This window comes from Opisthorchis viverrini (genome assembly GCF_000715545.1).
Source record: "Opisthorchis viverrini unplaced genomic scaffold opera_v5_57, whole genome shotgun sequence".
Lineage (NCBI taxonomy): Eukaryota > Metazoa > Platyhelminthes > Trematoda > Opisthorchiida > Opisthorchiidae > Opisthorchis > Opisthorchis viverrini.
Genome location: NW_008751714.1, coordinates 1866304 through 1890034, shown reverse-complemented (window position 1 = coordinate 1890034; position 23731 = coordinate 1866304). Strand labels below are relative to the sequence as shown.

The 23731-nt window shown below is 43.6% G+C and overlaps 1 protein-coding gene across 1 annotated transcript in view; it reads left to right on the top strand.

Annotated features, from left to right (window-relative positions):
* Nucleotides 1-22134, top strand: part of T265_03868 (hypothetical protein) — a gene marked incomplete at both ends in the record, with an annotated part of 33999 nt that extends 11865 nt beyond the window's left edge. The window contains one exon of the mRNA XM_009168449.1: nt 21889-22134. Within this exon, the coding sequence (XP_009166713.1) occupies nt 21889-22134 (246 nt within the window). The remainder of the gene's footprint in view (nt 1-21888) is intronic.
* Nucleotides 22135-23731: the final 1597 nt, after the last annotated feature.

Here is a 23731-nt window from a genome sequence, read left to right as displayed (position 1 = left end):
TGAACAACTTCACAAGATAGGGTTCCAGGGAAGCACTGCCCAAGTTCGAATCCTTGATTGTTGACATTCTACCAAAGCCGGATAATGTACGCTCGATGTAGTCCTAAAAGGTTACCCAAACCATTATTTTATGTTACTCGATGTATTTAGAGAGAAGACAACCGGCTAGTTGTATTAGCAATCCATCAGTCTTCGTGGGATAAAGAGACCGCTGAGAAATGATGCAGCTTGCTGAATTATTTTCATAATCAAATTCAACCTAAATAGCTCAAATCTACAATGTCCTGAGGGGATCATGTTTTACATTTAAGTTCACAAAATGTGTCCGAGCCAAATAACGGGTGTGAAATTTTTTAATTATGTACATTTTACAAAGTGATTGTGTCCGAAAATTGTGGGGCATGGTACAGACTCGCGCATTCGTCAGCAGTATAAGCTTGCGACACATACAGCTCAGTTAACCTTTTCCGTGCACTATACATGACAAATGTGAACTGAGTACGGACTGACTTCACTTTAGAGTGGATTCTAAACTCATTCACTGATAAAGTTTTGTTAGAATATCGCGCAATTATTCCAGCTTGAGGCACAAAATCAGATGGCTTGAAAGGGAAACACTGTCACCTTAGTCATATTATATATATATTGATTGTATATCGGACTGCTTCGCCAGACACTGCACTAATGCAGCCAACTATTCAAACACCCCTGAACTGTTCAATGACCGGCGCCGATGTGCCTTCGGCTGTAATACTGCGTTCGACCTAGGCAAAGATATCGAGTTTTTATCAACATGCTGTCACCGAACATGGCATCAAACCAATCGGTTCGTTGTGGAATCAACTGATGTTGTCATTGTGAATCTTATGACCTGGAGTAGGGCAAAAGTGACTATGTAGTTTGAAGGCACAGTTTGTACGATTTTGATTTACCAAGGCGAAAAAATGACCTGGCAACGACTTAGTCGATTTGAATGAAGTGTGAGAAGTGAAACTGGTGTTCTGGTGAAAGGGGTCAGTATTACAGCTGCAGGATATGCATGCGTTATCATAGAAAAATCATGTGCATTTTCGTGGGATAGATTCAAGCCACTGCGGATAAATTGACTTGCTTTTGATGTCGTTCTTTGTTACTATTTTGCCTCACCTTTGAAGAAACCTAGCGGACGTTTTTCAGCGTACCACTCAAAAATTGTGAACTTTTCTGTTCTAATTTTTGGCTAGCAGATCAAATCCTAACCGCTTCGGCCTGTAAAATGATTGCATTCACTGACCAGTCATGAAATAGGGCGTTGTTGCCCTTGTACTGGTCATCATGACTCCAAATACTGAGAACCGATTTATAACCCGTCTGTCGTCGAACTTATCTCCTCTTCTGAAATATTTACTCTTTAAAAGCGGGAACTTAGACGTAAAACCCCAGCCCCTCCGTTAATGGCAGTGGTACCTGCTCACTAGTCCTAAAGAAACCGTTAACAACACTGTGTTGAGCTGACAACATTTCCATCGTGTAGGATTTTGTGATGAATTCTGCTAACTTGAACTTACTGGGTCAGTTATTCGAATACTTGACCAGTCAGTCAGTCAATCACGTTCATAATGGCTCCAAAATTTAGAAGAAATCTGAATAGAAAAATGTAAGAGTACACATTTGGCACATGTTGCTCTGCACCTAGCACAACCTCACCACACGAAGGCTCGCTGGTAGAATCCTGCGAATCGATATCTTATTCCGCTGAAAACAGAAATTCGGAACACAACCTCGAGATGGAAAAACAGTTCAGCACGGTAATCTGGGGAATACGTTGAAATGTACTAAAAACAAAAGGAGATGGGTGCCCGAAAGAATGTCCCGGGGCCGAATTGATGCGTTGTACAAAGTTAACATGGTGAACAACGGTGAGGTGCGGCGTATCAATCATATGGTATTGGTGATCTATAACATTCCCCGCAGAACCACCGCTACCGATTAGTCCTACTGCTGTCCCACTGGTTTTCCGTGCCGGAGTGAGTTGACTGATTCTGCTAGGTTCTCAATCTCCGACGTGCACACGGGGTGGCAATGACCCACTGCAGTTCCGTCCCCTTTCCAGTCACATTCGGCTCACATGGCTGGACTGTTCCGATCGCTCGCGCATCGCAAATGCTTGGGCAGTGACAGGGTCTAAAGCAGAGGAAGTGGATATTAGAGATCACGGGGTTTGTTTGCTCCTCGTAAGTTATAAACCCCCAAACATTGGCTTGATTATGGAGTCGATGCAAGGCATGTTTAGAAAAAAAGACGACCTGTTGTGAATAAGTGCAATACTCATTATGCTTGTCCGTGTCTGCAACAGGTTATTAGCTGCGTGACCTACAAAGAGGCTTTGAACTGTGAGAAAGACGATGAGCAGTTTTGTCCTGCGTAGACGTGTGAATAAGCAATGGTTGTCATGACCAGCATCTGTAGAATGTTGGACTGAAGTGACTGTGTGGGAGTGGTTCGACCTTGATATGATATGATCAATCAGAAGATACAGTGTGATTGCAAGATTGGAAAAGCAACAGGAACTCGTGATGAGGCAATTAGATTCAAATCTGAGCAGTTGTTCACCTTAGGTTGGTCATAGGTGTAGGCCTGTTTAGACTGTCAAGGCATCTGGATGCAGACTTAGTTCCCTTATTGGAAGAATGTTGATGTATTGCAATTTACATGTCGAATGATGGAGCGTACGTGTTTATAGTAGTATCGTTCATTTCTATGCGATCAGCGACTATTGTTTTTGTTTCAACTTGTAGCCTCATATGGACTGACTGAACATAGCTAATCAGGTTGATATGAGGACCCGCATCAATAGGAGCAGAGCTTACACCATTGTCTTCGAATTATTTCGTCCTTTGGGATGGGATATGAAATTTTTCAGGTGTATATAAAGACACTATACTACTTAACAGTAGAACTTCTGATAGTTTCTTAGGGGCGTGGAACTTCAGTCGAAATTTCGTAATTGTTTTTCTGCCAGAAGTTGAGCAATCGTGCCTTCATGACTTTAAACAATATAGTTTGATACCTGGTTTGACTCCAAGTTACTTTTCAGTCATTTGAGAGGCATGTGTTTTGTGTGGGGGGCTCTCTCGTCACATCATGCAATTTCTGACTGCGTCGTCTATCAAATCCACCAAGCAAACGTAAAGGTGATTGGTTGGTTTGCCAAACCCTGACTGCGACTTGGTCACCGCGGCCCGGCACTTGCGTGATCAGTCTCTTCTTATGCCCGTCTTACGGAGACGAATGCATCGATCAGCCGATAAGGTGGGGCTCATTTTACTTCAAGATTGGTCCACTAAGATGAGTTCTCGGTAACGGGCTTCTGAGGTCAGGTATATTGAATGTCTCCGGTCTGAGGTCAATTGCACGTTCGCACAGCCTGCACCAGGTGTTTGTACATCCCAACATGTCTCAGGCTTTGGCGGATTGACGCGTGTACTCACGTATCATCAGCGAGTGAGAAAGTCTAAAATACAACGTGGTTTACTTGGTGATCCCACTTGAGTCACATCAATTCAAAACGGATGGTCGGTTGGATACCCCAGGAGAATCCGTTCTGGGTTGAAGACATATGCCACCGGAAATAACAGCATTATTGTAACAACCCACTGAATGCCACTTTACACTGTAAACGTTTTTCGCCTCTGAAATGCCCTTCACTTCCGGATCTGTCTTTATCCGCGTCGAGGTTGTAAATATGTATATATGATGTCCTCTGTAGCCTCGTTCCCGCTTGTACGTTCTTATTAAGGTTTTGGTTCCGATAGTCGCCAATGAACCAGTTGGCACTGCTCTCAAACCGACTTTATTCTACTCCGCCTTCACTATCTTAACAACTGAATACTTTTTGTTAGATTGTCACAAAATACAACATACTTGAGGGAGTATAATAGAAGTTTCGTCCTGTAAATGAAGCCAATCTACCGTACAAAGCCCGAGAAGCACCTTACAACTGTTTCAGCTTTATTAGGAATCATCAGCATCTCATTAAACTCCAGAGGGTCTAGGACTCGTGACCCCCCCACCCTGGTTAGCAGTCTGAACACTTAATCGGTCACCCACGAGTGCCTAATCGGCAGTCTGATTAGCTCGCATGTAGACAGGTTATAGTACCACTGGTCCTTCAATCACGGAATTCACATCTAGTGGTACGTGTGTTTGACTAACTCCTTGAGTGATGACTTCACAATTAAAGTTCTCAAATCTCGTCACACTACGAAGGGTACTTCATTGGTTTTATCAAAAGACAGGGCGATAAATTTCTGAGCTGCGACATTCAGCTCGCAAAGATTTTTGTATCTATTGGGGTTTGCTTTACCCTATCTAATTTCCAGGCTTTTTCTACTCAGTATCTCCTTTATACCCAATGATTTTTCAGCCGGTGTTCCTCTCTCGCCTGAAAGTTCGAAGTGCCGAGACGAATCGGAGAGAATACATGTTTGCATGCTCATCTGCATACTTTCACATCACGTTTTATTGCTCTTTTCGTTGGACCTGAAGCACGTTTACTTGCGGTCTGAAAGAAATAAAGTACACCCTCTTGATAGGATTATACTCAAGCTCATTGTACTTCAAAACAATCCACTCTTGTAGCCCGAGTAAAAAAGAGTGTAGTCCTGTGGAACATCTTAAAAGATTGAGTGGCAAATGAATTAGTTTCCAGCATTTCTTCAGCTGACCAAATACAGCGTCAAAGAATGGAATAGGTGAGCAAAACAGTAAGACCTGGTAGCTGTTGTGGAATTAAATTAGTCAGTTTTTTATCACGTCCACGGCACCTGTCTTATTTGAAGCTGCCAGGGCTAACCAAGGGTTTTGACAATTGGCAGCTTCTGCAACCGATTCGCAGTTCCTCAGATCGCTAGTATAGCTGGACTTCGCCGGTTAGCAGCAGTCTACGGTGTTGTTATCCTGCCGTACAAACCTTGACCCTTGGTTCGAAAACAGTTCTCCAGAACCTGTAGCTTCATTTGGATTACCACTATCGAGAAATCGTTGTGTTTGTAGTAGGAGATTCTCACTGCAGAAAAATCTGACAGAAAAATTTATTCCCCTCAGGTGGCTTTTCTAAAGAAGAGAGAGTGATGTGCACTCCTTAGAAAGCTGCTTCTAACTCTACGATTTTTCCCAGAGGCAGTTATCTGGAAGAGAGATGTTTGTATGTTAATAGTACTCTGGCTCAGCGGTGAGTAACATAATGTAGCACTCTGCTCCCGCACTTTTGTAAAGGACAAACGCAGTAACTTTCTTTATTTCAGTGCATGGTAACTTACCGAAAAGGCATGCTACAGCAATTTATATTACAGGGCGTGCCCTAGTTGGTTTTTTATTTGCCCACGTCGCTTATTGCTCAAAAATGGGCAACACCCAAAGTTTTGTAGGAGCTTCATTCTGTGGGTCTGACTAATCATAACTGTGGTGTACACATTGGGTGTGGATTGCAATGGATTAAGGAAAGGCACCTGAGCGAATGAAGATCTAAAACTGCATTAATCGTCGGAAATGTGTGTCAGTTAAGCACTTTAGTTGCAACTACATGCACTGTATAGGCAAGCGCGGCAGGCATACGTTACCGAATGGCGTAATTTGATTTACTACTTATCTCTATCCATGTTGCTTTATTAAGTCCATCCCGGCCCCGAGCATGCAAGAAAAACTTAGAAAGTTTACAGCAAAACCCGACGGATCTGGTAAAATCAATGGGAATTCAGCTACAATCTAAAAATCACCATGGACACCGGTCTGAATATGAATTTTATAGATAATGAAGGGAAACATACATTTGAATTTTATTCAGACTGGGAAAACAGGTGATTGGCACAATTTCGCGGAGTAGGAACTAGTCCTCTCCTGTTGATGTCAGGTTGGTCCTAACGGTGCCGTGAACATCATGCACTATCCTGTAAAGGAGTTGAAAAAGAAAGAACTAGGGAGCGCTATGAAATTGCGCTCACAAATTGATTTGTATTTCCTACGAGATACAATGTGAAGGAATGCCACACACGTATATTTACTGATTAAAGCGTCGGCCGTTAAACTGTTCACTGAAATGGACAAGCAGTTCGCCAGCATTCCGCCATTATACAAGCGACACTGTCAGTGCGCGATTGGGTGAGTGACTTCCCCACTTCTGCTTGCGTTTACATTGTTTTTGAGGAAAATTTAGTATGGTTGTTTGAAGTTTGCCTGGTGCTAAATTATATTGGTCGTATCGCGATTGGAGTCAAGTTGTGGTCGGAATATCTTGCATTTGGTTGGTTCATTGAGCAGCTCCATTTTAGTATATCTGATCATTTATTCCGACTATGCTTTTCTTGGGTGCTGCGTTCCGACCAGTCCATATCACCAGATTGGTCGATTATGCACTTTTTATTATGAGTGGTTGTCCTTCTTCAGTTTGCCAATTCTGCTTCGGTTTGGCCGTGACCGGTTCATTGATTACCTCTTCCGTTTACCGCAATCTCTCTTCAGTGTTTTGTTGGATCATTGGTGAATATCCGAGTCACGCACACTCACATACTCTAAAATGCTTTTTCTTGTGATCCTTCGCTGATCTGGAGTCTTTTGACGGTCTTTTTGATTTGGTGGTCTGGGCATTGGGACTATCTGCGGTCTTCTGCCTTCTGGTGAAATGACGATGGGTTCTTTTCGCTTGAAGTAATTCACTGCATCCTTCTGTTCATCAGAGAAAGCGTTGAGTGTCCTGTTGCTTGTGGTGGCGTAAACGACGTTGTTATTACATATCTTCTGTTTCTATGTACTCCCAAATTGCATAAACAGACGATACCACTACGACCAATTAAGTCATTCTCTGGAGCGACAACGTGCAACATGTCAAGGGCACGTTGGAAAAAGTTGGAATATCTCGCAAATAAATCCCAATAGTCAGTCGAAAACTCAAAGAAAATATTTTGCAAACTGAAGAACGTGAAAATCGTGAAAGACAAGAAAATGGCCTGGTTCGCTGTCAGCTCACTTGACATTTAACATATGTGATTCAACCAAGGCAAATGTGAGTGAGCGTCCAAACAGATAGAAAACATCTACGAATCTCCTAACCTCTGCTCGACGCCATCTTGAATTAGGTGTGCGGATGATCAAGTAAGAAGGGCACTGATGGGATTATCATTTTTAGAATTCAAGCATGAAATCGCAATGCATAAGCTCTAACGAGCCTTAACTCAAGGCATAAATCCAGGATTATGGATCATTTGCATGGACATTCGTTATCGTTGAAATGACCGGAATTCATCGAACGAGGGAATTTCTGAACATCGTTTTTTATGACATTAGATTTACAGTGGAAGACAAGGACGACGGAAAGAGGGCATTGTTTGACTTACTCCCCACCAGACTGTCAAATGAACAACTACCAACTGGGGTCTAGAGGAAAACGACTCACACGGACCATCATATTAACCATTCTAGCTAGTATTCTTTGACTTACTCCTCACCAGACTGTCAAATGAACAACTACCAAATGGGGTCTAGAGGAAAACGACTTACACGGACCATCATATTAACCATTCTAGCTACCGCAAGAAAGCTGCATTCGGACACCCTTCAGGCAATTTGAAGCACAGTGCTGCAACGCGGAGTCAAAGGTTAAAGGAAAAATTCTATATATAGCCATTCTAATCAGTGGATGATCAGGTAATTTCATTTGGAATCCCTGAGAAAATGTCATCCGACCAATTCAGCAACGCAGTAGAAAAGCAAACGGATCATGATCTCACGGATCTTGAACATTTCGGCAATAACTGGGAAGCTGTTGCAGGGGTAGAATTAATGACAACGGTCGTGACATCTCAAAGTTACTTGTGGGCAGATGAAACACTAACTGCAAGAAATTCATTACACTGCTAACTTACATTGTCCCCCTCGTCCAATTAAATGGCATTTAGGCGGTATTGCCGTCAAAGTTGGCATCAAAATTCTCTCAAGATGACGTCCGGACCGCATATTTGTATTTCTGTGCGAATTTTTTCTGACTACTGATTGTTGGGTTCCTTCTTGATTTGTATCGCAGCCGACGACCCATAGGCAATGAAACATTTGGAGCATTCTTGGGATTTATTTTTACGATGTTTGTTTAAAGTTTTGATCGAGAAGGATCCGGATGAAATGATAGTAAATGCGAGTGGTTTGGTCAACTCTGGTTCAGCGGATGTCCAGAATCATTTAAGAACGCGACTACTTGTAAGCAGTAAGGTTCTCACCCTGAATATTTCTACGACTTTTACGCAGCAAGCGATACAACCGAGATAGTGGAAATCAGGATGCAGACAGTAGAGTTCCTGACACATTTGCTGTATGAACTCAACTCACCAAACAAGTCCTACAGGGTATGTTATACCAAAATATGATGACTCAAGCAACCAGTTTGCCACAATTTTTTCGTCTTCTTTGTTAGCGCAGATGATGTGACCATTAAATAAAAGCAGTATTCGATAAACCATAAACGAGAGATTCAGCTACGTGTTAGATGAGTCTTTCGTCAAAACCAAGCCGGTATATCGGTCGACTTTCGTGCAATTTGGATTCAAGCTGAACATAAGTTTGACGGAGACTCAGAACCTTTGCTACCTGATAAGCCCCAAGGATGGCGAAACCAGGAGTGGGCTGTCATAGAGTCTCCAGCATTCTTATAAGATGGGTATTGCGTCTGTACAATGTATAGTGAAATCTTGAATATCGTGTCAACGGAAACACGAAGCAACCTGAGACAGCATATTCAGTTGAAAAAGAGCATCATAAACAAGATATTCAACTGAGTTCCAGATGAATCTCCAGTGAAAACCAGGATGGTAAGCAGATGAGTGTATGTGGGGATATTTTTGCTGTATAAAGTTCGTTTTGAGTTTTCTCGGGTTGTGTCCGTCATCAAGAAGATGTTTCCTAAGCAGATAGAACTCAATCCCAATAAGAAAAATATACATTCCTCTCAGGAATGTGGTTGCTGTGTTCAATAAATTAGCTGAATCCTTTCCCGCCAAGGTGATTGCCCGTTTCAATTTTACTCTTTGTATCATAGCAGGTGAGCGAAAAAAATAGATTGGACTGTTTATCTCCAACTTCTCTTGGGGTAAATAACACTGTGCATTCTCAGGGGAGGTTCGTCGTCCAGCTTGCTTTTGTTTTTGGACAACACCGATATTTTCGCTACGCACAAGCGTGTAACCCTTAGCTCTCCGAGTCACTGTATTTTCACTCCGTTCCTAAATTGAATAATAGTGCTCACAGATCACCCGGTCATGTTCATGCAGACATTTTGCTAACAGGATGACAGCAACTAATTAGGAATAATCATTTCTTCAACAACTTTATCAACTGTCCTATGATCCCATTTCTTCAATACCTTGTGCGCATCTGAACAGCTACTTGAGTCTCCTTTTTTACATGTGTTACCCTGTTAAAACAGCCCATATCAAACCTGACTGTTTAAGTCCTGTCAGTAAGGCAGCTTCAGCGGTAGGAGACTGTATTTATGAACAGCAGACACACGGAAGTTTAACAGCAAATGGGTCAGCATTCACCCTGCTGATAACCAGTTATCTAGAAACCGTATTCAGCACCAAGTATAGTCGAGATTAGTGGAGAGTTTCCCAGTAGTCCGGTGACCACTCGTTTGAGTATTGTTCAACGGAGATCCAGCTGGTCTTGTCAAATCAAGATTTAATCGCTAAGAAGGCTCCAAGTGATTTAAAAAACTTTTCAGTTTTGACTTTCTATCAGTTATTGTTAGAATTATGTACAGACACAATCGTCACACCGGTGTATCGTGGTGGGAAAACAGGTGACTAACAGGACGAAGTTTCCGTTGAACGCTACCAAATTTTTGCATATCATAGGAAGGATGCTTTCACAAGATGAGCGAAACTTTAATCTGAAAATTCGTCACTTGAAGAGCCCGCCAATAAATGACCACGTAATGCGGTTTTCGTGAGTGAAGGATGAGTGGGATTATGTCGTGTCCACGTGAGAGCTAATCACACTGCTGATCAGCCGTTTGAGGCGAAATGGTTAAGTGTTCAACCACTAGCTAGAAGGTCGCGGTTTCGAAATTCTCTGAGTCTCCTGAGATGCCCACCGCTGATTATTCCAAGTAAGGATGAAACAGCCGTGTGGTGCTTGTCGGCTTTTCAGCGTAGATCGACCTCACGAAGTCTTCATCAAGATTTTCAATTCTCCTCACCTTACTAAAAATGAATGTATTTGTTGGCCACTCATGATATTTGACAAAGGAATTTAATATACATTCAATTTCTTGATAAATCTTGGATGCAACGACATGGTCAGAGGAACGTGGGAAGTGCAGGATCGTTTGCCTTATCACTTGCGCAAAGCCATGGGTGTTGAAGCAAATGGTTGTATTGAAAGTGATGATATGACGAGCGAAGCGGCTTGTTTTGCCTTATCACGTAAACTAGCTGGACAGCCTAGAAAATATCATGGCCTCCTAGAAGAATGTTATCGGTAAACGAGCTTAAGATCCTCCGGGAAGTGCAGGATCGTTTGCCTCATCACTTGCGCAAAGCCACGGGTGTTGAAGCAAATTGTTGCATTGAAAGTGGTGATATGACGAGCGAAGCGGCTTGTTTTACCTTATCACATAAACTCGCTGGACATCCTAGAAAATAACATGGCCTCCTAGAAGGATGTTATCGGTAAACGAGCTTAAGATCCTCTCGGAGGTGAAAATCGTGCGCATTCCTTCTATATCTGATTTGCTCCAAACGATTCGTCGACCGAGGTCTTGCAAAATGCTTCGTGTATGTTGTTGGACCATTCAGGAGCGTATATCGTGCTTGAGCGACTGTCTGACTAAATGCTTTCTAAATTTTCTGTGGTCAGTATTGCCATCATAAATGCCTTTATAGTGCTCTCGTTGATTGGACACGTATGTCTTTTTTGGTCAGAGTTAAACTCATTCAAAACATACGGGAACTGGATAGTTGTATGTCCTATTTTAATGACATTACAGTGAGATGCTCAGCTATTTATCGTCCTACGGCTACAAATAGGACGAGTTTTAAATGCCACTGAAGGCACAGTGTTGGCGAATAACTGTCGTTTCACCTAAACGTTGTATGTCCTATTTTAATGACATTACGGTGAGATGCTCAGCTACTTATCGTCCTACCGAACAACGGCTACAAATAGGACGAGTTTCCAATGCCACTGAAGGCACAATGTTGGCGAATAACTGTCGTTTCACCTAAATCCGGGGTTAGTTTGCGTTTTTTTGATGAAAACTAAGAAAAACACTGAAAATGTACATAACATAGCAGCAACACTGATAAATGCGATGCTTCCCAGGATAACATTTATTTTAAGTTTGGTCAGAATTCCACACATTCACTCTCGTTTGGTTTTACTGTAGATGCTCACTACGAGTTTAAAAATCGCTATACTGAAAGACTCGAGATAGATCAGTAAGTAAGCAGCCAGCTTACAGACCAGAAGATCCGTGGTTCGAACCCGACCTCAGCATCACGACTGCTTTCATTCAGGCCTGGGCGAACTGGCTGTATATCAGCCACCGTGTATCCTTCTTTGTCATGGCAGTTGGGCATTAAAAGGTTGCCACAGCTGAACGGTTTGTTTAACTAATAGACTCAAAAATAGTGGCATTTAAAGGTTGGCAAAAAAGGCGCCTGATACTCTTGATTTCCGTCCAGAGTGTACCCAAAGATATTTGTGATTCTCCGGGAATATAAGTGAACAAATCAAATGGATTTATAGTCAAAGTTCAAGCAAACGTTTTTGTTGAAACGTTTAAAACCATACTGCGAAAACCGTGTCCTTATCTGTCGTATGTTTTTACAAGCCTAAATTAAGACACAGGCTAGTAATAATTGACAGTCCAAATTTAAATGTAGGTCAAGTCCATTGCTTGATCATATTTTGGTCCAGGAAAGTTTTCGTGGAGAAAGGAAAGACTGTTTTAGTGTAAATTCTGTGATACCACTAATAAACATAGATTTGAACTGAAGAATGGCGAACTTACGCAAATGCAATGAAACAACTGTATGCCACACAGTTACCTATTAATCGATTCCTCGTATAATCAATCGATTCAGGATCGACTCACTTGCACGTCACATGTACAGCTCGCGTGCAACGCAAACAAGGATTTCACAGCTTGACGCCTCTACCAACCCATCTATCTATGCTGGCTGACCTGAGTCGGCATCAAGCGATGAAATGGCAATGGAAATCAAGACATACACAAAACATTTTGAAACATTCGAGGGGACCATGTAGGTTTTCGCTGCTTCAAGGGAGACTTCTAGTTAAATAAGAAACAGGAGAGTAATAGTTCAGGTATGGGGACGATACTTCAGGAATTCCTCTCATATCAAATAAAAATTGATCATAAATTCAGTGAGCTCCTACCTCAGGCAGTCAGCTGAAAACGTGAATGACTCAAGTTGAATAGGAGGAAAGGAAATCGAGATCAAAGCCAAATACCTCATGAATGAAGATGATCTTCGCGACAGGGTGACTAGTTAGAACCGCAAAGCAAGATTCCTAACAGATTTTAGTTGTACCTAAGTTGTGAACGACGATTTGTGACTATGCAGCGGAATGCTCCATTTGGTCATTGACTGATTCAAACCGTTGTGGCGTGCGAGACTCCTATTCTGGTCCCCGACAGCTGGCGTCCAGTCACTACCACTCAGTCAAACTCGAAAAAACCCACAAAACTGGGTGAGCTACCACGAGAAAGAATTTGGCCTCATCAGAAATTCCTAGCAAATTCCTGGATATGGATGTTTTGAGCTATAGTAATACGCATAGGAGAAATCGTCTTGAAATGGACCATCCCACAGCAGAATACAATGCAAAGATTTTCCACACAGGTTTCCATCAGTGTTCCTCTCGTTAAAGAGGCATCTCTACCTTCTTAAGAGTAATGAATTTTTTCCCTGGGGGTGGTTTTTATCCTAAAATAAAGGTCGCGACCCTCCTTTTCATGAAACCACGGTGAGCCCCCTATAAGCCACCCATAAAACAGCCGAAGAGCGCTTTACAAACTCGTAATTTTCTCCTCTTCAAACAGATGTGAAACTGTCTGTAAAGACCACAACCTTTCCGCTTATCCTTTTCTCAGTTGTCATTCCTTCGGCAAGGTAAGGCTTTCTCGACTTATAGGGGTCTATCTTGAGACGATTGAATCCGTCATGAACACATCAATACTCCCCTTAAAGCGAGCAAACAACACAAGATCACTGTTACATGTTTCGTTGGGGCTACGACGTTGGAAGCACCGTTTGTGCAACCACTGTTAAATTAGAACAGAGAGTGCTTGTTAGGGTGTGGGTGCCATTACTGACTGCGGCTGCCAAAGTCACAAAAACCACACTTTTGCACGCTTTCATGAGGTCACTGATGAATATGCAGTTAACACCTCTGAGCCACAACATGTGTGCCGTGACGCCCCACATCAGACAGACGTAGAATTTTTGACATCAATTAAGGCACCTGATCCTGATACGACAGGATGCACGTTAGTCAAATACGGAGATTCTTTTCACTCAGTAGCTGTTGTCAGTGGATGTCCATACCATAGAGTACCACGGTGACTGCCATCTCAGATCGGGTTCTCAATCCAAATTGGTCATTTTGTTACAAAAATGATTTAAAGCGCGCACAATTTGCAGCTTTCAATCTAGATGCTGAATCTCTCAGCAAACCTCATACTTATCTGACGTGAATTTCAATGCACCAATTTGGTGCACCAATGGCCTCCCACATAAAATAAGGCGAGAAACTTGGTGGGACCATTAAGAGGAGTACCACGAAGAATGGAAATGAATAACTTTTATTCGTTGATATATTGAGTCAGATATCGCTTGTAAGGCAAAGCATGAATACAAAAGATTCCAGTGTGCATATGTTGGGGATCCGATGGACAAGTAACCATATAGTGAGATTCGAACGAACGATGGATAAAAATGGGTGCATGACACAATCTCTGGTGGCGGATGGTGATCGTAAACTCATTCAGGTAACTTGCTTGCCTTCCCGAAGTTATCTTGAATCATTTGATGCATTCAAAATTCTAAGTGGTATTAACCCACTGGGGCCCCTCAAAAATGGGAATTGTTGGAAGGCAGGCTGTCAATGAAAGACAAGGGTTTCAGTTGGAGGCATGAGTATTGACATAACCGCAATTTGTTGTATTGTGGGGCCGCCTCTTGGTTACGCCTGAATTGGGCATGCGGAAGAGACTGCGTGAGAAGAGTGAAAGCCGGGAACACGACTGTGCCGTCAAGTCAGTTCAGATCAAAATATACAGAACTGGTGCCTAAATATATAGAATGGCTGAATGGCCAAGTATGGCCACTCGCTTTGTTCGCCCTTGTCTGGCCAATGGGGAGGGCCCTGCCGTGAACATTTTCACAATCATCACGCTGATTGCATAGTGCTAAGCCACGTTTGGTATGCTCCGCCCATGTACCTACTGTCCGAACCGTGTGACCTTAGCGACGTTCTGTGCACATGCACTTTTCGTGCCTCGAAGCGTCCTGATATAATCACAACCGTTTTGATTCCATAGGGCGAATAAAAACGATTCAGTTGTCAACCAATACACTCAATTTCACCTCTGTACCATGCTGTACCCTCCTGTATACGGTGCACTGAGATCGGCTGGGCAGTATTGCAATCATGAACGATCGCGGTTGTACTGTCATAAGGGCCACGTATAGCACTATGGCCTAGGACCTATGTTGTTCACTGAACGGCCGAAAATTCGGTCCGCTAAAGCCTTAAAGTATCATATAAAAAAGCACGCCAAGCCAAAGTAGCTGCTACAATAAAATACATTTAATTCATTCGAAGAGTTTTCAGCAACCTTGTGAGTAGTTACCTTTCTTTCATTATTGTTCTATGGGAAAAATCTACCCACTGTGCTCGCCTCGGAACCACTGAGACATCAAAAGGCAAGATTGCAAATGCATCCTTCAGTGAGCGCACTGGGATGCAATACTATGTTAACGTTCTCACGAGGACGCTCATGATTCGCACAATGGAACCTAATTTTCGAAACCTATGACGTGTCCCCGATGGACTGAAGGAATCGGTCAATTGAGTTCAGAGTACCAGTCCAAACTTTTGAGCCTCATTTAGGCATCTCGGGTTCTCAGCGATGCTGAGAAATTGTGGTATCATACTTTTCCGCCAGAGGTATGATTGCTGCAGTGGACAACAAATTTGGTGTGCTGCAAAAATATGAATGTAGGTTAGGATGGTTTTTGGTTTGATCAAAAACGCAACAAAGTGCAACGTTTTTTGCAAAAGGTTTCACTCCGCTTGCGAAGGCTTAGTAGCCAAGAGCATTGTGCAGCTAACTGGCGTCTCTTATGAGCTCACAACTGTCAACTATCCGTAACAAGCCCACTGCGGCGAGACCTACTGAAACCCAGTGGAGCGACAGCATGCCTTCGTCTTGATTCGTCTTGAGTGACACCACACGCTACCGAGTGAAACGCCCGAATTGTTAGTTCCAGATCGAAATTAGGTAAGGTAGTAGTGCATTCATGCGATTAGTGAGGGCAACAGTTGGACGATTTTTCGTTTGATTGTTAATGGCATGATTTCTAATAGCCTGAACAACACAGGACTAGCAAGTGAACTGTTGATGCTCGACCAACCTGTCATCCTGCACAGTTTCATCTTCGTCTATACCCAAACGAGGCGAAATCGCATTCCATGTAGCTCAAACTGAACTCAACTTCGTAACCTCTAGTCACATTTTGGTTTCCAGATTAGCATCGGTTATGGTCTGGAACGCAATAAAAATTTGCGTTTTTTTTTTAATTTTTCTACTCTCACTCAACCTAGGATACTGGTACTTCACACAAGGAAAAATCATCTACTGAATTTACTCGTATTATCTATTCAGGCCATACAAAACTCATTCATCTATGCTGGAAAGTGCACTGCATCCAATAGACCACTACATTGATCCAAGCGATAACTCCACTCGATCTGTATTAGGCATGCACGATGCGACAGGTTTATGGTTGCAGTGCAAACGTTCTTCCTCATTATTCATTGATGAGCTACTCTCCAGATATGAACATATCATTAGTGCTTTTGAGTCAACTGAGAGGTAATATCCCCATTCTCGTCATCGTCCGTGCGTAAGGAAGCTATGTATGCTTATGGCGATGGTAGAATGGGCGGCGAGAGTTACCTGACCAATTTCGTGACTAGGAAGACCTAGTCGGCTTCCGTACATATGAGAGGACTACTGTAAGCTCCGTGTGACAACGTTAAACGGAAGTCGTTGAGAAAAGTAATCATAAAATGAGTAATTTTGTCACAGAAGCTCCCGAATTCGTAATCAACCATGTTCCGAGATCTTCCGGATTGGGAACACATACAAATGAAGAAGATCACTGGCTGACCGAAAGACTTCTGGATTGGAATTAAAAAAGCTTTTAGTGATGAAAGGTTCGAGCTGAACGGTTAAAATTCCTGCATTCCGCCATGTGCGCAGTATGAGAATAGAAGGGCGTACTTCCGATAGCTGAATAAAGAAAATAAGTTTGTTATGGTCGTGGTGTTCCAAATGACCACATTTGCAATCATGTGTCAGTTGGCGAGCTGCGAATATTTTTGAAAGGTTTGCATTGCCACATCTTTTGTGGGTACATACTTAACGTGCCTATTTCACTGCAGTTTTGTGCAGCAGTCTTCCGAGACGGGACTGGTCTCTTTGGCTCCATGTATTGGAATACCTTGTGGACAAAGTGCACTGAATGTCACACAGACAGTTGGCACTGTAACAGGCCTACATTAGTTGGCTGGCATCCAATAGCGATAGTAGAAGCGGTCTGAGAGGAATCGGATGCGTTACTGCCTGTGAATCCGATGTAAAATCCGGGAGAATAAAAATTGGCAAGAAATGGTGTAACCCACATTTCACAATTCGATGCTCCTTTATTACTTTAGCAGGGCGTACCTAGAGGCGTCGCACTTCTAAGAAATCGCTTATATGCACCCTCTTGAATTTCCATTCAACTATAGAGGTGTTTCTTATGCAGAAAAATCGTCAAACGCATGAGGATGGCTTACCCATGCTGTTTATGCTGCTAGCAAGTCTGTATTTCGTTAGAAGCTTTCGGACGCAGATGTTTTTTGTGGACCACGTGCCTGCCTTATTGAACTGACGCGCAGTCCAGTTTGCACTGGGACTGCACTCGCCAATACTAGTTACACCTGTCGGTACAGTGGCAAGTGATTCACTTTACCATGAACACTAGAGACTGAGGTAAAAGTGTTTTCCGTTCCCAGTGTTTGTTAGACATGACCTTCGACTGTCATCACGTCCGTTTTTCATGAGACAGTCACATATGCTGCGATCGTGTCTTGCCATCCATCTAACCAGCACATTGCCTGAGAACATCGAGCCTTGTTCCGCTGTTCGGCCATCATGCGATCTAGAGGATGCTTGCTATCGCTGGACGGAGTTTCAGTAGGCCTCACAACAGTGAGCTTGTTACGGGTAATCGGCCTGCTTCTTGAACCTATAGGGATGTGGGCACACAGCCGCGCATGCGTAAGGTGCCACCGTCTGGTGTGGTTTGAATTAGTCTAGAATGAGCCCAAGGCGGAGTTTGAGTTGTGTGAAGCAGGTATTTTTTAAAAAGAAAATCGGAAACCTTCTGGACCAACGATAGCAACATCGAGTGTGGCCTGTGTGTTTATCTCCGATATCTTCAAATGTCTGCTTCCATGTGCCCTTTACGCGCACAATTAGCAGGGGTCTAGCTGCGTGTTCCAACAGGCCTAGAAATCGATGCATATCACGGTATCCATCATCAAGTGAACAGGGAAAACAAGTACACCTGAATTAAAGAAGATACGTATACCATCTTAGCCAGAATGGTGTAGGATTATCTAAATTAGGATCACCGCTCATGTTGTATTGGGTGTCACCTGATGGTGACAAGCAATTTATTCATATCGCCAAATAGTAGATCGATCGTCATTGGGTTATTTCCTCTTTGTGGTGGAGTTTGTTGACCATTTGCTACTCCTTGGTGGTCTAGATGAAGGATATACACTATACCACCATAATAATTTCTTATCAAATCTGCTACAGTACACGATCCTGGCTTTTCAACCCCTTGGTCAACAGAAGAATTCCTGACACTGCGGAAAATTTCAAGAAAAGCAATGGATCACAGGAGTATAGTTATAGATTGCTTGCCTTACATGGATGTTTCGTATTCAATTACGGTGTACGAACACATCAAATCCTGCAAAGCGCCACAAAAGGAATAGAGGTAGCGAATTTGACGATTTCTGGCCACGATAGAAGAATATCTTTTGTGACCTTCAGCAGAAGTATCTAGATAAGGAACAAAGTAGATGAGACTGAAATGACAGCCGTGTCGGTCCACTGGATAGCATCGACAACACAAACAGTAACTGTAAATAGGCGATGTGATCTTTCAAACATCCTATTGGTCTGTGCATGGTGGAAGGTAGTGCGGCAAACTAACCTACCAAGTCTAAAAATGATTCCGGAACTAGCAGTCTTTGCCGCTGGTAACGGTCGCCAGGAGACCGTACACAGGCACCCAACATTTTACAAGCAATCAAACCCAGTTGTCAAAACTGTGATACAGAGGCACGGACGTCGAAACCAAATAGAATCTTTTCTGTCCGAAGTTTCGAAACGGCTTTAGATAGCCCAGAAACATGGTCAAGTAATTACATCACTCCTAACAAGTGATCACTTTGCCTTACGTTTAGACTACAGATACCTGAATCACATAGGACGGGTGAATGCAGTTTCACTCCATGGTTACGATGAATGAAACATCTTATCATGAAGCACCTCTTCAAATAGTAATATTGTCATTCCCAGTGTTTACACTTGTCTTGCTGCAACAGTATAGACGCAGCTCTAGGTGTTCCATCACTTCATTTAACCACTTCGGTACATCCTCTTTATACCATCGGTCGTTATGACGCAATTCTCACTCTTCGTCTCTCAATGGATAGCACCAAAACCTGGAAAATTCAGAGATGAAAGATTTATTGCCAAATAAAATTATGTATCATGGCTTCTTCGGCATCTCTCGTTTCCAAAAACATTAGTCAGATGCTCAACTTGGTCCGTTGTTTGAATTGGCCGGAATGCTTAAGTTCGGCTTCTCTAGTGCTGAGATGGTGTGAGCCGGTGAAACTGGGGAATCGTGTTTCTACAGGGTGCCAACATCGTCTTTAATTGGGGGCGCCTGCATAGTTCTCGATGCACTGAACAGCCGGAGAGTGCACAAAGGGATTTGTAGATGGTCGTTTCAAATTGTTGCTCACAAATCCGACAACTTGCTCCTTTGCCTTTAGAGCTTATGGGTGCGTCACATGGGCACACGCACATGTTTGCTGTGAGAGTAAGCACATGTTCTCTCTCTCGTTGTTTGCATGGGTATGACAGACGCAGTACTTCCGAACGGTTGTGCGCGTGTGACCAAAGTACTAGGACAACCAGTGTTCACCGTAGTGGACGTGTGTTGGGAGTGAATTCAAGGGCCTAGTGAACTTGGGTGGCCCAGCTTGAATGCTGAGACCTCACAGCTGATTGCATATTTAGCTAAAGACGTACACACACACACACACTCCAGGTATAGCATAACAAGTGTTTTGGCTTAGTCAAGAGCAGGTACTTCTATCAGGTTCACGTGCCAAAACTTAATAAGGCCCAGGGGCTGGGTGAACTTTGACATACAGTTGTTGTGCCAAACCATTCCTAATGTTAACACTAGCACTGGCAGACCGATAACGCTTTTCTGCATACTGCGAAAAACCAATGGGAGGATAAATAACTCCTGTGCTGGTCCCCTAGAAACACCGATATTGGTGAAATCGTTTTCAAACTAGCTGATTTCACGCTCGAACACGAACAGAACATCAGTACTGAACAGATTCAGAATCCGCATCAGAGCAGGTATTAAGTACACTCATTCCAATACGTCTTGTTTGATCCATGGAGGTTTTCTGCCTATAATAATATTCTGCAACGTTATCTATATCGAACGTGAACGAAATTTAACCCATCATTTTCAACTTCATGATGGATGATGTGATGGATAGGGCTCCGAATTCATGTGGACAGACCTTCTTCGGCATGGCATGCATGCCGACATTGGTTACGTCAATGGCACCATTTTGGTACAAAAAGTAACGATGGATGATTCCGCCATGAGATTGCAAGGAACACCTTGATTGTGTGCGAAACAGACTGCTCGTTCGCGAAAGCCGACACGTTCATATACCTTGGAAGTTTTCAATGTAGCAGAACAAGCGGAATCATTCCACGTTGGTAACAATCTTTTCTTGGTTTGTCATCGACTTTGGCATCAAAATGACATCAGGATGTTGATCACACGGTCCTGGTGCTTGTGCGCGAGCAGTACATCGCTATTTTTCTAAAAAGGTGCACTACGCTCCCCAATAACGCACTGATGATTTCACCTCGCTTGGTGATGAAACGTTTGCAATCAATGTGCCCAACTCAGCGGACAAGCCAACGAAAATAATAAATTATTTTCAACATCATCACCGTTAACTGGTTCCCATCAAACTAACCGATCAGGTGAACAGCGCAAACGTTCCAGGGAAAGTATAACAAAAGCTACTCAGTGAACAAACTAATATAACTCGTAGTGCATCCTAACTAGATATTATCCTCTAAATGTCCAGCGAGCTACTATAGCATTTAACGTTATCTGAGGAGCCTTTGAGGCGGGAAACGAACCAGGGTTGATTAAATGGTCCCAAGTTAAGAACGCTTCGATTGCACAGCTCAGAAAGACTAGCTGGTTTGGGGGCAGATAACAACGCCCACCGGATACAACTTTCTTTAGAGATATTTTTGATGGGACAGTAAGCTACAAACAGTAACGATCTTGCACCCCCAAAATGTGACCGACCAACCTCTGTAAAAACGGCCAATGGCCCTCCTTATCTTTAACCTCATTCCGTTTTTTACATTCGTCCATGATGTACACAGGCAGACGATTACTCAAAGGAGCGGAAAAAATACCAAAAATCATGTTAGTGACGAGGATAAGTGATTGTGTGCTCACCTAGCCTGTACGGTCACGTAATGAAAGTAATTACTGTTGTGGGGGCGTTAAAGTAACTGCACCCATAGGAGATTGTATGATTGTGGCTTCTGCAATAGAATCAAAAGGTTACGAATTCATAAACATTTTGATTTACCTTTCTTTCCGAGATCATATAAACATTGTAACGATTGGAATTTCGGCCACAAGCCGAATATTCTGTATTGTCCGCTGGATGAACCTTCAGTGCCACAGCCTGTGTGTAAGTGAACAACTGTACAGAACATTTCGTTTGCATTCAGGTGCCTACAATTTTGGGACAACTTTGGTTCTAATTCAATGCATGCGGTCTTCGAAACAAACCAAGGCAAGAAGAGATCGGTGTTCACCGACACTATGATGAATTTTATCGTCGTGGTTATGGACCTGAGATTCTATACGAATGGAGGCCCAACAACTAATGAAAGCTGCTACCAATCAGGAATATGTGAGTGTACGCAGAGTGTAAGGTTAGCTTGCTCGACTGAAAAAACCGTGGTTTTCCCATAAAATTTAGAGCATGTGTGCTAATCCTGACTAAGTTCATTGCGCACGATTTTCTCGGCCTGTTTCTACTTTCCATGAAGTTCTGAATCCTGCAAATAATTAGTCCTCGATCACCATTTGGGCTTCGCAACGCAAATGCCGAACCTGTATGCCATTTGTCAGATTGCCGGCTACAGTGTTCATCATGGACAGCCAACTTGATTGCCTAATTAAATTACAGGTTATCACATTTGTGCCGAAGCTGGTCAACACTGGCTCGCCACTTTCTACACGAGCAGTTACGAAAACGCGAATAGATTTCCTGGGACCTTTTATGGTCACGGAGAGAGCCATCTGCCGCTTTTCGAAAGGAAACGAACTCATTGGTTTCACTTATGTCGCCATAACCAACTTGGCAGTAGTCATCCTAATGTTTCAGTGCAAGAAGTGTGGTTTTAAACAAGTCGCTGTCCTAAAAGAGGAATAAACTTTACTGGGCACCAGTGTCCACAGGAATGCATTTAGGGAGCTCTTCATGCAAACGCGCAGGTATTGCGGCAAGCACCACGAAGTGACCGACCAAAAATAATGACCGCTTCTAGTTGTTTTCGTCGAATTCTTGAATATTCGTAGCGCGAGATTCCACCTTCTTGATATCAACATCAGGGAGGGATTTTACCCGTACCACACAAACCGATTGATCAGTATACCGGTGAATCCTGAACTAAAGCTGCCACCTTGACGTGGTAGTCGGGCTTGAGTGCTTCAATGATCCCGCAGGCCACACTGGCTGGAACTTCGTTCCACAAGGTGCAACTATGCCAGGAAGGCCAAAGTGGAGCAGCCAAACCAAGAGCAGCGAGACCCCGTACTACGAGTAATCGTGCTACGAGGCGGTCTGGGGGCTAAGTCGTACTGTCCTCTGAGATGGGAGTGTGAAGCCACTAAGGTCTTTCCCCCAGGCGACCAGCATGTCCATATTTATGGAAGCAGCGATGCTGCCCTCCCCCGAGGAGGGACGGGTTAGAAAAAGTCGGCCCCAGAAGCCGCAAACACCGATCGTCCAACGGTTTAGCGTGACCGCCGGAGCATCATCCACTACGGTCGAAATACTTTTAAAACCAAGAAGCCCTGTGCTGCTCACAAGGTACCTGCTGTGCACAGCCGCATCAGGAATGAGACAGTAATGCCTTATTCCCTGTGCCCTCGGGTTAGGCCAACCCCCTGCAGCCGAGCAGGTCAGACTGTTGAGTCGTCGGCTCCGGGCAGGGTCCCCAAACAAAACCCTACATTCTCCCACTTTTGAGTCAGAGGCTAGGGTCAGGGTCCCCGAACAAAACCCTACGTCCTCCCACTGCCTTGTGGGTCAGACTTTTGAGTCAAAGGCTCAATGTGAGGTACCTCAACCAAACCCCCTTCCTCGGCCTGGCCAACCGGGAAGTATCATTTGCCCGCGCAGTTCAGCGTCCACCGATGTCCCTTCCCAACCTCTTCCCACCGCACAAGCAAACGTCGCTGGGCCATTTGACTCTCAGCCATCTGACCGAAGGGCCCTAGGCTCCCCGCTGCCCACAAACGTTAAACAAAATAGCACCTTTCTAAATCCACGAGATCCTTTCTATATAGGAGCTTTCAACGTCCGTACTCTTTGTCAAATTGGCAAACAGGCAATGTTTGCTGAAACCTTGTACTCCCTTAAAATCGATGTATGCTGTGTCTCCGAAACACGCATACAAGACCCGAGCATGGTTCTGCATCTCAGAACGCCAAGGATGAAGTCAGCTCTTTCACACTTTTCCCTCCGTGTGTCCATTGACCCAGAAGCGATGACTCGTGGAATATATGGCGTGGGAGTTGCACTCAGCCCCAGAGCTGAACGCGCTTTGCTGGATTGGATCCCAGTGAACAGTCGTCTCTGTGCCGTCCGGCTATCTAATTCAATCAAGCTCAATGCCTCCTGGCATAAAAAGCGGTGCCTGTTTGTCGTGTCGGCTTATGCCCCAACGGACTGCAGTTCTGATGCGGAGAAGGATACTTTCTATCGAGAGCTATCCGGGCTCATCCGTCAGGCAAAAAGCACCGAC